General features: G+C 43.4%; 1 protein-coding gene across 1 annotated transcript; it reads left to right on the top strand.

Moving 5' to 3' along the window:
• Nucleotides 1–12,055: 12,055 nt before the first annotated feature.
• Nucleotides 12,056–13,591, top strand: LOC4339955 (uncharacterized). Its single transcript, XM_015787345.3, has 2 exons — nucleotides 12,056–12,362; nucleotides 12,817–13,591. Exons 1-2 carry the CDS (start codon nucleotides 12,123–12,125, stop codon nucleotides 13,459–13,461), a joined length of 885 nt encoding a protein of 294 aa, XP_015642831.1. The 5' UTR covers nucleotides 12,056–12,122; the 3' UTR covers nucleotides 13,462–13,591.
• The last annotated feature ends 2,722 nt before the right edge of the window (nucleotides 13,592–16,313 follow it).

The following is a 16,313-nucleotide window of genomic DNA, read 5'->3' as shown; positions in this document are numbered from 1 at the left end:
GCGGCGGCGGCGCGGCTCGGCTAGGGTTTCGGGCGGCGGCCGACGCGAGGTTGAAGACAAGCCTGACAGGCGGGCCCCACCTGTCAGCGACAGCGAGAGAGAGAAGAGCGGCGGCTCGGCGGACTGGGCCGGCTGGGCCGAGGGAAAGAGAGAGAGAAGGGTTTTGGGCCGGCTTTCGGCCCAAAGCCAAAAGAAGACTTTTAAAACCTTTTTCAATTTAAATTATTCATGAAATGCAATTCCATTTATTAAAAATACTTCCTTAGCTCAAATAAATCCCAGAAAAATCTAGGAATTATAGAATTAAGCAAAGTATTTAACAAAATTTTATCTAGCCTAATTTTATATTGAGATTTAACAAATTAAAATTAGATCTTCTCTTCTAGGCTTTTAAAATCATTTCTAATAATTCCTTTTAAACAACAATTTATAATTTAAGGATTTTAAACAAGAAAAGCACTTAACAATTATAATTAGATCATTATTGATCAAATAATTACTGAACTGTTCTTTGTATCATTTAGGAATTGAGCTCTGAAAAATCCGAGAAAATTTCAGAGAGTTGACTTAATCATGGAGAATTTAATAAAAATTAAATCCATCCATGCTTTAGATTTAGGAAATTTTATTTCCCACATTTTACTTCACTTGTAAATTAAAGATTATTTAATATAAATTCTATTATTAATTTATTAAATAATTTATAAATCCTGAAACGAAAATCAGGATGTGACAAACTACCCCCTTACAAAGAATCTCGTCCCGAGATTCGGAACGGCTAGAAAGAAAAGGGCATAGGTAGACTGCAGTCTATCTTATTATTCCATAACTCCGATAATTATTCTAAGGCTTTCAAGAAAACTACTGCTGCCTTGAAACTGGTGGCTGAGTTGTAACACTTGAAAACGCAAGTCTTGAAGACGCAACTGGCACTGCATTGGCTCCTGTGACGACAATGTTGTTGACTTGACCTTGCGGCTGCTGATGCTTCGGCTTCGGACACTCTCTTGCAAAGTGACCTGGCTTGTAACAATTAAAACATACCTGCTGCTTCCTTCCACTACTGTTATTCTCTTGAGACTGATCCTGCTGAACTGGCACCGGCTGATTAGCTTGCTCGATGTTATCTTCATTGCTTTCAGTAGTCTCTGATTTGATCTCACCACTGATGTTCAACTGTTGCAACTGTCCTTGACCAGCGGAAGAAGATTCACCAATTTGGAGTGGCTTGATACGCTGCCTCTGGCTACTACCTTGTGCCTCCTGGAAAACAATCCTTCCTCTCTTACGAGTGTCCATCCTGTTCTTCTTGTCTTCCAGTCGAATTGCTTAAATTTAAATTTTATGTACTGTTTATTTGGTAATAAAAACCAAAATCGACTGTTTAACAAAATTTTATCTAGCCCAATTTAATTTCAGTATTTAACAAAATTTTATCTACCTCGGAAAGGAGTTGTGACAATACCCCTCGTACAACACAATCCACTGCAGCGCACCTTCCTGGATCATAATCACCCCCTAAAAAACCAGAGGCATGGACTCCCCAGCGACCCCCGTGGGCTTATCTCCGCCACTTCTCAGTCTGGTGCCCCGCAATGAACCATGCTATACAAAAGATAAAGCCGTTGCCCATGCTGGCTTGTGGTTGGCACGGTTAATGTTTCACAACCGAAACTCGTGAACCGGTCCTTAATTGTCATGAGCACGACCATCAAAACCATGTGCTCACAACCCACCATTACCAGGTTTTAGTTGGCACATTAATTAATTAACTAATCACGATTAACCATCATGAACTATCATTAAACCATAAGTGATAGTGAAATATTAGTTATCCCAATTGTGTGCTAATGTTTCTAAGCATGGCTAAGCAACTATAAATAACATCTAGCTGAACCAATCCAATATATAAGGTCCATGCTAGTCAAATTATAACCCATAGGAAAATAAAGTCATCTTCGGCCAATAATTAAATGGGAAAGGTTCACCACCCAATGACATTCGAAAACAATGCATAAGTTGAAACAAAACAATAGCTTTAAACGGGTTCAACATGCTCAAAGGGTTGTTTGGGATCTGTGTGACTTGCCTTGCTGGCCTTGGAACTCTTCAAACTCTTCTCCGGCGAAAACGGACTCTCCGGAAACGACGGAATCTAAGCAGAAAAGAGAAAAATCACCAAAACAGCACATAAACAAGCATGAACAGTACATGTGGATATTTTTAATGTGTAGATCTCAATTTTAGAAAAATTTAGAGACTTGAACCAACTAAATCGGAGCTAAGATGAATTAGTTATGAATTTTTAAAGATTAAATCGGATTAAAACACTTAAATCGGTTTAAATTGAATTATGACGCAATAATGAATTATTTTTGAAAAGGAAAAGGGGATTTATTGCGTCAGCGGGCTAGGGTTTCGGTGGACCGGGCGCACGGGCGACGGTTCACGCGAACGGACGGCCGAGATTGATCCAAACCAAAACGGACGGCCGAGATCGAACGGTCCACGACCGGCGCACGACGGACGACCCTGATGACGTCAGCGATGACGTCACCGACAGCGGCGGCGGCTCGGCGGAGGAGACGGCTCGAACGGCGCACGCTCGCCGGCGAACGGCGGCGCTAGGACGCAAACGGAGAGCACCAACGGGTAGCGGACGGCACGGCGAACTCACCGGCGACCAAAACGACGGCGGAAGACCAACGGACGGCGACGGCGACGAAGAAGAAGCGGCGGGAACCTTCGGGTTGACGACGGCGACGCTACTCCGATGATCTCCGGCGACGGCGAAGGGGCGGACGAGGACGGCGACGACTTGGCGAGCACGACGGTGGTCTTCCCGAGCGACGGCGACGTCTGAAACGACGGCGGCGCACGGCTGGAGCGGCGGCGACGACGGCAAAGCTAGGGCACACGGCGCTAGAGCTCTACGGGCGACGAGAGGCGAAGGCGAAGGTGGCGGCGGGTAGAGGAGACACCGGGGGTCCTTTTAAAGGGGCTCGGAGGCGACGGCGAAGGCCCACGGCGGCGGCAACGGCGAAGGAAAGCTCGGCTTGGAGAGAGGAAAGCCGATCCGAATCGAACTCGAATCCACGAACTTCCAAACCGATTTAGCCGAAGATTCCAAAGGAGAAAAGGTAGAGGAGATCCCGGAGATTGTTTCCCCTCAAACAATTCGGCCGGAGAAGGAAAGGAACGGCCGGATTTGGAAAGGAAACGGCGGCGGCGCGAAACTAGGGTTTCGGGCGGCGGCGGCCGAAGGAAGACGAAGGGTCTGACAGGTGGACCCCACCTGTCAGCGGCCGAACGCGCGCGCGCGCGGCTGCGGACTGGGCCAGCTGGGCCGAGAAGAGAGAGAAGGGATTTTGGGCCGACTTTCGGCCCAAAGCCAAAAGAGACTTTTTAAAACCTTTTTCAATTAAAATTATTTCTTAAATGCAATTCCATTTATTAAAAATACTTCCTTAGCTCAAATAAATCCCAGAAAAATCTAGGAATTATAGAATTAAGCAAAGTATTTAATGAAATTTTATCTGGCCTCATTTTATATTGGAATTTATTAATTAAAATTTTGATCTTCTTTTCAAGACTTTTTAAAATTAATTCTAAAAATTCCATTTAAACAACAATTTATAAATTTTGAATTTTCAGGATGTGACATGGAGGTAGACTTGCCGAGATCCATCGCTACCAGAGATCGCCGGAGAAGGGGCCGAGATGAACAAGCTAGGGCTTTGCAGGAGCAGAGGAGACGAGGAACGCCTGGAGGCTGGAGAGCTTTTTTGCACAATGGGCGGACTTCAAAATGGATCCTCAAAATCCTCTTAAATAGACGCATTTCCGACGGTGCGAATTCCAAGGAAAGGAGAGAGAGATTACCGCCGGAAATTTCTAGGTCCGTTACGCGCGGTAGTTTTTCAGACTTCAGTTTAAATTCACTCATGACTGTTGGACTTCACATGGTGTTGTCGATTGTGTCCTGTCTCTACGGTTCGCACACCGAGAACGACAACAGCTTCGACATCAGAAGTCGCGATTGGTCACATGAGTTCATTTAAGCAGAAGTCGGGGGCTACTATCAGGGTTACGGGTTAGGGATACCCCTTACCCTTCGATGTATGTCACATGTCGATATGGCATGCCCGTGCATACATGGACATACTCTGTATGAGTTAAGGAAATCCTTCGCGGAATTGGCAGATGTAAAGAGACCTACTCAGACAAGACTAGGTTGTCAACGTACCGTGTGCGGTTCGACGTCTCCGAGTCCTGCTTGGAGACTGCTTGACCTGCGGTATAAAAAGGACCCCCTGGGAGGACCTAAGAGATCGAATCGCATATAGCCAACACCACCACAGCCTACGAAGTTGGAGCCCGTGGAAGCCAGATCGCCGAGAGGTCTAGTCGAATTAACTCGATTACGATCTCGTCGGTTTCATCGAGTTCCTTTGTTCCCTTTGTAACCTGTGATTTTCCATCATATAATCCCATACCAACTGGATTAGGGCTATTACCTATCAAGGGGCCTGAACCAGTATAATCTTCGTCTTCTGTTTGCTTGATGTCGTACTACGTAGACCCTTGTACCAGCGTACCCCAATACTCTCTATATCCGTTCTACGGGTATCACCCGACGACAATATGAAAATTATTTTCATGCACAATCTGGATATCGTCACAATTAGATAGTGTAGCACTTCTCTGCTTTATCTCAAGCATGTTTTAAAAATGAGTTTGGATTAATGATACCTAATTATTGTATGTTATCCAATTGTTTAATAAAACAAAGCTTACGTCTTATTTAATAATTAGAGTTGTATTTAGAAAAAAAATATTAATATTATATTTAAGGATTTGGATGTGCAGAATGGATAACAATGTCAGGCATGATTATGAGCTAAAGGGAGGTGAATGGATGAGTAGCTAGCTTCTTGATTCAATGGCTAATGACTCTATACTAATGCGATCCGATGGCTTAAAATTATTGATGATGTGGTTTTCTTGCATGTCGTGCTTTATGGGAGTAAATGCTTTTTAGTGGGTACCAACTATAGGAAGATAGTATTACACAATCGCTTGCCTTTCCAATTTTTATAATACTAAATTAGTTTCATTAAATTAATAATTAAATATATTTTCATAATAAACTTGTCTTGGGTTGAAAATGTTATTAATTTTTTCTACAAATTTTGTCAAACTTGAAGCAGTTTGACTTTGATCAAAGTCAAAATGTCTTATAACCTGAAACGGAGAGAGTAACAATTTAAAATATGTTTATTTTTTAATATTATTTCCATATAATATGTTATCAAGAATAGTAGCTATACTTAACAAGAATAATATGATAATTGCCTACAGAGACGTGAAGGGTCTTAAATACAGGAGAACAGATGACGAAACAAAAGCGGTGTAGGAGATGGAAAAAACAAATCGATGGATTCTATCCGGCCCAAGCTTCCATCAATTTAGCTTTTTTTCTAACATTTTTTCACAACAGCTTATTTTTTTCATGCGCATTTTTTTCAAACAATTTTTAAAAATGGCACGTTTTTTCATAATAGTTTTTTCTTGCATGTTTTTTATTTTCTTTTTTACGGACGATGGAAATCTTTTTTCTTGTGCGTTTTTTTTATTTTTTACGGACGATGGAAACCTTTCGTTTCTAGCGCGTTTTTTTGTGCTTTTTGACATTTTTTCCTCGCGTGTTCTTTTTCTTTGTTTTCTTACGCGTTTTTTTGTAAACCGTATTTATTTTCTTGCACATTTTTTCTTTTTTAACGTATGATGGAAACCTCTCTTTTAAATAGTTAAATTAGATTAGAGATAGAGAAGAGATATACAAACGACGAAAACGGATAGAAATGGGATTTTTTTTGCCGCGCTTTTTTCCGCCCTTTTTACCATACAATCGGACTTGCTCTTTTTTTTATTTTAGATGGACGGCAAAAAAAACTTTTGAATTTTTTAAGTAGTATATATATAGATATAGATAGAGATAAATGACGATGCTCTAGTATAAAAACTTGGACCGTCCATCGAACCGGTGAAGTAACTCGTTTGCCGGTCGAGCAGAATGGCCATCAGTTCACCCGGTTCAGTTGCTGGTTAAAAAGCAGTCAATTTCCTTATATGGCACAAATACCTAGGGGTGAAAACGGTACGGACGGAAATGGACAGAAACAAACTTTATTGTTTTCGTTTTTATATTTTTTTCGGAATCGGAAACCCGGAAATGAAAACGGAAACGAATATTATCAAAACCGAAAACGGAGCGAAAACGAACCGGCTCGGATACGGTAACGAAAATTTATCGGAATACATAAACCTCTCAAACTGAGCCTCACAGTAAAATATATTCTTCTATAACTTCATATAATTTGCATAACAAATATTCTAAAAAAATTACAGCAAGATACTATGGTATAAGGTATAGAGTATAGACTATTATTCAGTGCTTTCACTCCACCATCAGTACATACTACATAGTTCTCTTCTTCAAAATTAACAGAACCAAGCTCCTTAGTACAAACAAATCAATCATTTACACAGTATAACCAAGCTCCTTAGTACAAACAAATCAATCATTTACACAGTAACAACTAACAAAGAGTGATAGATAGAGGTGGAGGTTGAGGAACACCTGCTTACTGTCGCCGCTAGGCTGCTGGAGGCGTCGGCGTCGGCTCGGCATCGGTGGCGGTGAGGAAACCAGTGGGGCTTGAGATGTCGTTGGTGTGGTGTGGCTGTGGCCTGTGGTCTCGTCGTCGGTGTCGCGTCGTGTCGGTATGGCCGGCGTCGGTGGTGTGGCTGTGGCGTCGTCGTCGCCTCATCGGTGGTGGTGGCGGCGGTGAAAAGGCGAGAGGCAGCAGGACAGCGCCGCGAGATGGTGGGGGCGAGGACGGAGCGAGAGAGGAAGGGCGGCGCGAGATGCGAGACGGCGGGGGCGAGGTAGCGAGGAGCCGAGGAAGCGAGGATGGTAGGCCAGCGGTGGGTGGTGGCGCACTCTGGAAGCGCCGCTCCGCCGCCACCTCTGGATGGCGATGCGCCGCTCTCGGCCTCCCTCCCGATCTGTCTGACTTCTCTCTCTCTCCACTCTCTTCTCTAGGGTTAGCAACTTGGGTTGGGCCGGCTGGGGACTTGGGGAGGGATGATGGACTATTGATTGGATGGGCCTTTTTAACTTCGGAAATTCCGACAAATTTTCCGGAATGTTTCCGACCGATTCCGAGTTCCGACGGAAACTGCGATTATCATATTCGATTCCGTTTCCGAGAAAATATTTCCGTTTTCGATTCCGTTTCCGAGAAATTCCGAAAAAATTCCGACCGGCTAATTCCGTTTCCGAAAATAGGTCCGGAATCCGGAAAAATTATGTACCGTTTTCACCCCTACAAACAACAACGGGTCTAGTGGCTAGATGAGAGCAGGTAGCAGCATATACCAGGGAGAGCTGTGTGTAGATGGTCAAAAGCCCGCCCGACATGGCCCGGCCCAGGCACGGGCTAGGCACGGCCCAATGGCTATCGGGCCAGCACGGCCCGAGTGGCGTTTCGGGCTGTGCCGTGCCGGCCCACGTGCCGCGCCTCAGGCCCAGGCATGGCCCACCAGCAGTCGGGCCGTGCCGTGCCGACCCGAAGGCACAGTGGTCCATCGTGTCTTTTTTTAATTAGTCTATTTTCCTCCCTCCTCTTTGGGATGTGACATATATATATATATAACTAAAATAAGTCTATTTTACATCCCTATTTTTTGGGCCGTGACATATAATATGTCTATTTGTACTCCCTCGTGCCTTACAGATGGTTAAAATTAAGTCTGTTATGCTTCCCCATACTCTTGTACCGGGCCTGGTTGTGCCGGCCCATCGTGCCATGCCGGCCCGACCGTGCCGGGCCAACCCAGCGTGTCGGTGGGGAGGCCCAGGAACGACCCGTTGGTTGGGCCGGGCCAGCACGGGCCCAACCCCTAGTCGGGCCATACCGTGCTTGGGCCGGACCAAAATATCAAGCCTTGGGCCGGGCCGTCGGGCCTCGGGCCTTATGGCCATTTATAGAGCTGTGTTCGAATCCTTAACATGATTGTTTTCTCTGATTTTTGTGTAGTTCACGCGTATGACGTTTCCTTCTTTTAGTCCGATCCGGCTTTTTCTCGCGAATAAACAACACGGACGATTTTTTTTCTCGTGAGTAGACAACAATTACGAAAATTAATTAAAACCAAAATTAAAAATTAAAAACGACTAAAACACGAATGACGGACCGTGGAAACATCTTTAATTTTTTATAATATATAGTAGAAAATTAATTAAAACCAAAATATAAAATTAAAACCGACTCAGCAATTAAACACGGATAACGGAGCGTAAAATTAAACTTTTCTTGAAACATGGATGACACTAGCTAATAGGTACAGACGTCGTTGATGAAGTAAAGGTGGCCCACATCAGTTTTACTGTCGTAGTAGTACCGTGTTAAGTTGGTGTTGCAGGGGCAGGTGACGATGATGCTGTAGAGCCTTGTGTGAGCAGGGCCGTACCTGAACTGCACCTGGGTTTTGATCACAACCGTGTAGTCCTTGTTGTCGTTGCTGCTACCTGGAGGCGGAGGCGGAGCCGATGATGATCGAGGCAGCCCATACGTCTCCAGGACGTTGACCCCCGCCGTGAGCTGCGTGGAGCTGTCCGGCGGCTGCCACCACGTGCGGAATTGATTGGAGGTCTTGTTGTCGGTGCCCAGGTCCACCGGAACCCAGTCCTTGTCGTCCAGCCACACCTCGGTCTTCATGGACAGGTACCGCACCTTGGCGTGCTTGCTGGTGTTGTTGGCGGTGATGGTGACGTTGATCTGCCGCTCCGGCGCCGTCCTGTTGTAGTAGTAGTGGTCCTCCCTCACGAGGGCGCCGAAGACGAGGTGCGCGGGGCTGAGGACCACGGTCACGGAGCAGGCCACGGCGAGCAGGGCCAGCGTCCCGATCATCGCTGCCATCACCAACTGCTTGCCGCTCACCTTTCCTCCGCCCCACCGCCGACATGCACCGCCGCAGCTCGTACTCCTCCTACTCCAAGCCATATATATTTAATTATACTCCAGTACTGGATACGTACTCCTACTACAACTCCCTCAACTGATGACTGCTAGCGCTACATATATAGGATAGGATATGATATCTAGGTCTTAAACCCTATTTAGATGGGACTAAAACTTTTAAATCCCTATCATATTGGATGTTTAGAAACTAATTATAAATATTAAACGTAGACTATTAATAAAACCCATCCATAATCTTGGACTAATTCGCGAGACGAATCTATTGAGTCTAATTAATCCATGATTAGCCTATGTGATGCTACAGTAAACATTCTCTAATTATGGATTAATTAGGCTTAAAATATTTGTCCCACGAATTAGCTTTCATTTATATAATTAGTTTTTTAAGTAGTCTATATTTAATACTCTAAATTAGTGTCTAAATACAAGAACTAAAGCTAAGTCCTTGGATCCAAACACCACCTTAATTAGGCCGATTGTGAAATTAATTAATTCAACTCCTCTCGAGTGTGTGATTTGTCGATCGCATGCATGCAAGCACCATGATTACTGCACCACCCATCGATACTCCCCAGCTAACAAAAAGGAACAAAGGGGAGATTGTACGTACCATGCATTGCATGATTACTACACCATCCATCGATACTCCCAGCTAACAAAGGACACAAAGGGGAAAGGTAATATCATCTTTCCATTTATTTCTTGCTTGTGATCACCTACGCTGAAACGGTTCCTCCGTTTCAGGTTACAAAACGTTTTGACTTTGATCAAAGTTAAATTGCTTTAAGTTTGACTATGTAGAAAAAAATTAATAATATTTTCAACCCAAGACAAATTTATTATGAAAATATATTTCATTATTGATTTAATGAAACTAATTTGGTACTATAAATATTACTATATTTATCTATAAACTTAATTAAATTTAAAATTGTTTGAATTTGACCAAAGTCAAAACGTCTTATAACATGAAACGGAAGGAGTAATAAATAATTATAAAAAATTTATAAGATAGATTATTATAAAATATACCACTCCACAATAATACATACAAGTTCAAATTCAACTTTACGTACGGTAACAAATATAACTATAAATTAATGAACTTTCAACTAAATTTTTAGTTTAATTTGTTCCTTTTGTTTTTTGTTGCAACTTATAGAAGTTGAATTTAACCTTGCATGTTTGTGAAGTGATATTTTTCATAATAATTTGCATTGTCAAAAAATTTTATAACTATTTAGGTGACATGTAAAAAAACGAAAGGACATCGATCCTTCAAGAATTCGTCTTCGGAACAAAGGAAATATATTTAGCCGATTTCATTTAGTTCGCAGGCAGGTCCTTTTCCTTCCTTCGAGACTACTGTCTATACAACATGTGATAGAAAATCTCACCTTATACTAATTATTTGATTTTTTTTTTGACAGCCTCATTGCTAGAGATGCCTCATTGCTAGAGATCCCAACTTCTCCGTTGCCAACGCCGGATCACCACCGGCTCCCGACCTCATGGCTTTGGTGGTGGCAGGCTGGCAGCGTCTGCCCGTTCGACCACCTCCCATGGTCATCCCTCAGGGGAACTCCTTCCTTCGACCCCCTCTCCAATCCTGACACTGAAATCCTAACTCCATCGCCGGTCGCTAGAGTCCGTTCATTGAGGGTCGCTGCTCACTCAGCGTGCGAAGCCTGGCCCCGGCAGTCTACGCCCTTATCCCACCACTGGTTCGCAACAAGAGAACCGTGATGGAGGCCCTGGCAAACCATACTTGGATCAATGACATCAGGGGGGGAATTGGAGTGGACGCCGTGATCCAATACCTCAGGATCTGGCCGCTAATCACGCGCGCCGTCCCGTGTCCGGACCGTCCTGACAGCTTCGTTTGGAAATGGGAAAGCTCGGGACGATACTCCGCCAAATCTGCCTACCTTGCACTCTTCCATGGTCGGCAAACATTCCCCGAGGAACCGGTCTGGAAGAGTAAGGCGCCCCCTCGCTGCTGATACTTCGCCTGGCTCGCCATCCGTCGCAGCTGCTGGACAGCCGATCGGTTGCGGAGCAGAGGGTTGCCACACCCGGCCAGCTGCGTCCTTTGCAGCCAATGCGATGAATCCATGGATCACATCCTCATTGACTGCCCTAAATCCCGACAGCTTTGGTGGCTCATCCTTTGGGTCATTGGGAGGCCGAACCTGCTCCCATTTGCGCAGCATTCCTTCGTGGCTTGGTGGTGTAACTGCAGAGCGAATATCGAAAAAAGAAAGCAACGAGGGTTCGATGCAATTGTGACCCTCACGGCATGGAATATCTAGAAGGAGCGGAATCACCGAGTTTTCAACAACGAGAGCAAATCCTGGGTCGAGGTCGCAAAGCTGGAGGGGGAGGAAGCGGCCCTCTGGCAGGAAGGCGGGCTGCTGAGCTAGCACGCCGCGCGGCCCCGGTCGCCACACTAGTGCCGCGAGATATAGCCCCTCAATGTGCTATTTTCCTTTGTTTTTCCTTTTATGTTATTTTTCCCTTTTAAATTTTTCGCTCTTGTATTGTTGAAACTCCCCCCTTACTTAATACAAAGATACGCAGGTCTTGTGCGTATTCTCGAAAAAAAGGGTCGCTGCTCACTGGAGGGGCCGGGCATGCATGAGGCTTGGTTGAAAGATTGATTCTAAGGTTAGAAATTAATCCGTAAGAAATGTTTTGGTCCCAATTTGATTTAGCATTTTCCTTTTTCTTTTGCAGGATTCCCAGAGGACTTTGGAACAGTACGTTCCAGCTAGATCGACTTTGATTTGTACGATTGATTCCTTGAGTATATGTTACCCGGCGTGTGAGTCAAGATTATAGTACTATTAATCAATTATTACTAAATGACGCCGATCGAGTCTTTTTTTTTAAAAAAAAATGTCTCTTTCGTCAATGGAGGGCTAAGAATATATACTAGCATACAGTGCAGACGCTTGCACATGGAGTAGTATATATATATATATATATATAAGAACCGGATGGATGGATGGAATTACACATACATATGCATTATTATATTAGGTATAGCTAGGTGATCGATCGATCGTGATCATGGGAATGGAAGACGACGCCGCCGGGCGCGGCACGACGGTGCCGTTCCTTGTGGCGGTGCGGTTTGTGGTGGCCTTAGCGGTGGGCGCGGTCACCTTCGCGGTGATCGTCATGGTGATCGCCATGGTCAGTCGCCCGGAGGAGATTCAGCTCTCCATCGACCGGGGCTACATCACTGTGTATGATGACTATGGCTCGGAAGTATTACCGACAGCGACGACGTCGCTGGCGGCGATTTTAGTACGTATGAATTATATATATATACACACTACCTCTGACTTCCAGTAACTTTTGAATATTTATCTTATTTAAAAATTTAGTATAATAAGTATATAAAAGTACAAGTTGATCATATTGTAAGTAATTTCGTTGATGATAAAAACAAGTCACAATATATATATATATATATATATATATATATATATATATATATATATATATATATATATATATATATATATATATATATATATATATATATAAAATGAATCCTGATTTAGGCTGCCTTCGTTTGTACATGTTCCCAACTCTTCTCTCTCGTTTTTCGCGCGCACGCTTTTCAAACTGCTAAAGTGTGTTTTTTGAAAAAAAAATTATGAGAAAGTTGCTTTAAAAAAATCATATTAAAAGTTAGTTTTAACTAATACTTAATTAATTATGTGCTAATGCTCTTTTCTGTTTTCCGTGCTGGAAGGGAGGGTTCGTCCAAAGCCGCCCCAGCACAGCACAACTCGCCGTCTCCCTAACCGCAAGCTACTCCAGCCAGCGCGGGCATAAAGACAAGATCATCAACTGCTCAGACATCACCATCGGCCTAGTGGACATGACGCTGTCACCGGCGTCGTGGGCATCCGGCCAGATGCCGGCGAAGATCAACGATACCATCGTCTGGTTCAAACTCAACAACGGCTTCACGTTGCTCAAGGATACGTCGCACACGGAGGCGATGACGGTGACCATCACAAACAGCAGCCAGATCATGGAGTACATAGAGCACCGGCTCAAACAAGAGGACGTCTTCCACGTGTTGGTCATGGTGCACATCATCACCCCCTCGACTAATCCGAATTCGCCTTCGCCTCCGCCTCCGCCTCCGCCTCCGTCTCCGGCTCCGGCTCCGGCTCCTTCTAATGCTCAGTCTCCTTCTAATAATGGTCCGGCACACACATTCTACTGCTGGCCCATCACCATCGGCTATGGCTACAGTGCCCTGCAAGACACCGACGATGTCGGCTGCAAAAGCATAGGTTCTTCCGTTGTCCCTGGCAACCAAACCAATAGGGCTAACGCGACAAGCGTGACCAGTGGCGAATCTATGCCTGTGCAAATCGGTGGATAACAAGTACGTACAAATAATTCCATACAAAATGACTCGAGTAAAATTGAGAATCCTCAAGTACTTGTTTTGCTTTTGTGTAAAGCACGGTAATCAAATAATAAATGAACTACTCCTACACATGACTAGCTAAGCATGCATGGTAATTAGTGCGTGCCTTGGACGGAGTCCGGGCACCTGCCCAGGGTCGCCGGGCGCTATCTCCGCTACTGAGCGTGACCAACATTCCGTAACTACTAATTAACGGTCTGCGCGTACCTACCTACGTACAATAATGTGCGCAAAGCTGATATATATCTTATATCTTATATCTTATATAATAATATAATATATAATAATAATAATATATAGTATATAATAATTAAAAGATTGGTAACTTTTCTTTCGTCACACCTTATTTTCGTCCGTCAATCGGGAGAATCCGGCTCAGTAACGACAGGATTCGGACAAAACTAAGCCGAGTTCGTCAAGATGAAAACTAAAGCCGAAATTCGCAGGATTTAGCACAAGATGGGATGGGGCTTTCTCAACGAAAAGGGTAGAGGAGATTGAGGGGAACCATTTTCGCATCCAATTTGGAAAGGGGAGCAAAGGGGAGGCGGATTGGAAGGAGAGGCAGCGGCAGTTTTGTCGGGCAGGGGGGTTCGGTCTGGAGGAGGAGGAGGAAGATGACCCTGGCACGTGGGCCCGCGGCGACAGAGAGAGGAGGGACTGAGGGATGCTTCCTAGACTTTCTGTGCTGCTGGGCCGAAGGGGAAAGGAAGAAAGCAGAGAGGAGGCAAGTCTTCTGGAGACAGAGGGAAGGAAAACAAACTTCACTGGAATTGGTCCAAGAAAGAGGAAGGATTTTAATTATTTTTCTATTTAAATTAATCACTAAAATGATCTTTGAATTTTCAAAAACAATTCCAGTGCTCAAATAATTTCAAAAAATATCATGAAAATAGTTGGACACTCAAAGTATTTTAAAAATATTTATCTAGATCATTTAATCATTAATAATTATTTAAATAATTACTAAAATGTTCTTTGTATTATTAAAATTAATGATTGGAAAATTTCAAAGAGTATAATTAATCATGGAGAATTTAATAATGATTAAATATAGCCATGTTTTAATTATGACATTTTATTTCTCATATTAAACTTCACTTGTAAATTAATGAAATTTAATACAAATTTTATAAATAATTTACAAATCCCTGAAATGAAAATCAGGGTGTGACAAAACACAAATCCTCAAAAAAGAGCACAACAACAAGCAGAACATATGAGTCGTATCCAAGACCTAACACACCCGAAATCATAAAAAAAAAACATCTACCATCTTCAGTGCCACCGATCGGCTGCGCTCTCCTTGCTTCACCTTCGAGCTGGATGGCGGCTCGCATCCCTATGCTCCAGATGGCCGGATCCACCAGCGAGTTTTTCCTTAATTTTCTTCCCGTTGCAACGCACGGACACTTCGTCTATACACACACTGCTATATTATATATAGCCTATATGTATATGTTTTTTCCTAATAATTTCGTATCGGTTAAAATGTAGTATATATGTACTTGTGTTTCAGTTCACCTTGCATCGGGTTACATATATACTTTTGCTCTGCGTTATGTATGTATGTATGTATGTATGTATGTATCTATCTATCTATGTGTGTGTGTATATAGCATATGCTCCTAACTCGTACAGAGGACACGTGCAAGTGGGGGTCGGTGGTGGTTATCTGAACGGGAGAAGCCATTACGGGGCAGGGCGCGCAGGGCCCGCTTGCTTTCCGGTTTGGCTGACTATAAATCTACCCTGGCACCCGTGGAGCGTTGGATTTCTATCCGTGCATGTTGGCAGAAAAAAAAAAGGTTAAAAAAGGGGACAACGTTTTTTTTTGGCCCTGACAAAAAACGTCGATGGACGACCGCTCTTGTGCGCGAGGTTTGACTGACGAACGCATGGGACGGCCCGCGGCAGTGACGGAGTAGTACGAAGTACGATCCCGGCGCATCGATTTGCATTAAGATGGGCATGGGCAGAGCAGCTGCTCAGAAATTTAAAACCACACAGCGTCTTGCTCCAACCAAATGAATGCGCGCATTCATATCACCGAAAAACAGGCTGCTTGCTAGTACAACACTATCTGCTCGTTTTGATAGGCCTCATCGTTTGTCATATTTCTAAATGGCATATTTGCAAATAAAAATAAATTTGTGAATAAAATTTTTATATATGTGTTCTTAGCGATCTAAAAGTAAAGGCCTAAAAATAAACTTCGATGAAAAAAATCCTAAAATCAACTCTAAATTTAACGTTGAAAATTCAAATTTTGGCTTATAAGCATATGAATATGCCAAACGATGGAGATACTCCCTCCGTCCCTAAATATAAAAAATTTTGGTTGGATGTAACACATTCTAGTACAACGAATTTGAACATGTTTCTTGTCTAGATTCGTTATATTAGAATGTATCACATTCAACCAAAAACCCTTATATTTAGGGACGGAGGGAGTAGTATAATTGAAAGTGTTTTTCTCACAAATGTTTTTGTGAGAGGGGTTTAAATAGGGGTGTGCATTCGGTCTGATAAAATATTTTGGTATCGGTCTTCGGTCTTTCGGTCTTTGAAAAGTGAAGATCGATTTCAACAGAAAAATGTCAGGACCGATGAATTTGGTCTCGGTCTCGGTCTCGGTCCTGACCGAAATTCAACAACATATTTATATATGCAAAGAAATAATGGAAATTTTTAACACAAAAATCACAAAAAGAATTCGTAAGCATGTATGAGTAAAGACTCTTATTAGATTACAAGCCTAGAAGTAGTAGGGATGTGAAAATTAGAGTTTAATCCTATTAAAC

Source organism: Oryza sativa, chromosome 6 (genome assembly GCF_034140825.1).
Source record: "Oryza sativa Japonica Group chromosome 6, ASM3414082v1".
NCBI classification, from domain to species: Eukaryota; Viridiplantae; Streptophyta; class Magnoliopsida; order Poales; family Poaceae; genus Oryza; species Oryza sativa.
This window is presented reverse-complemented; position numbering and strand designations above follow the sequence as displayed.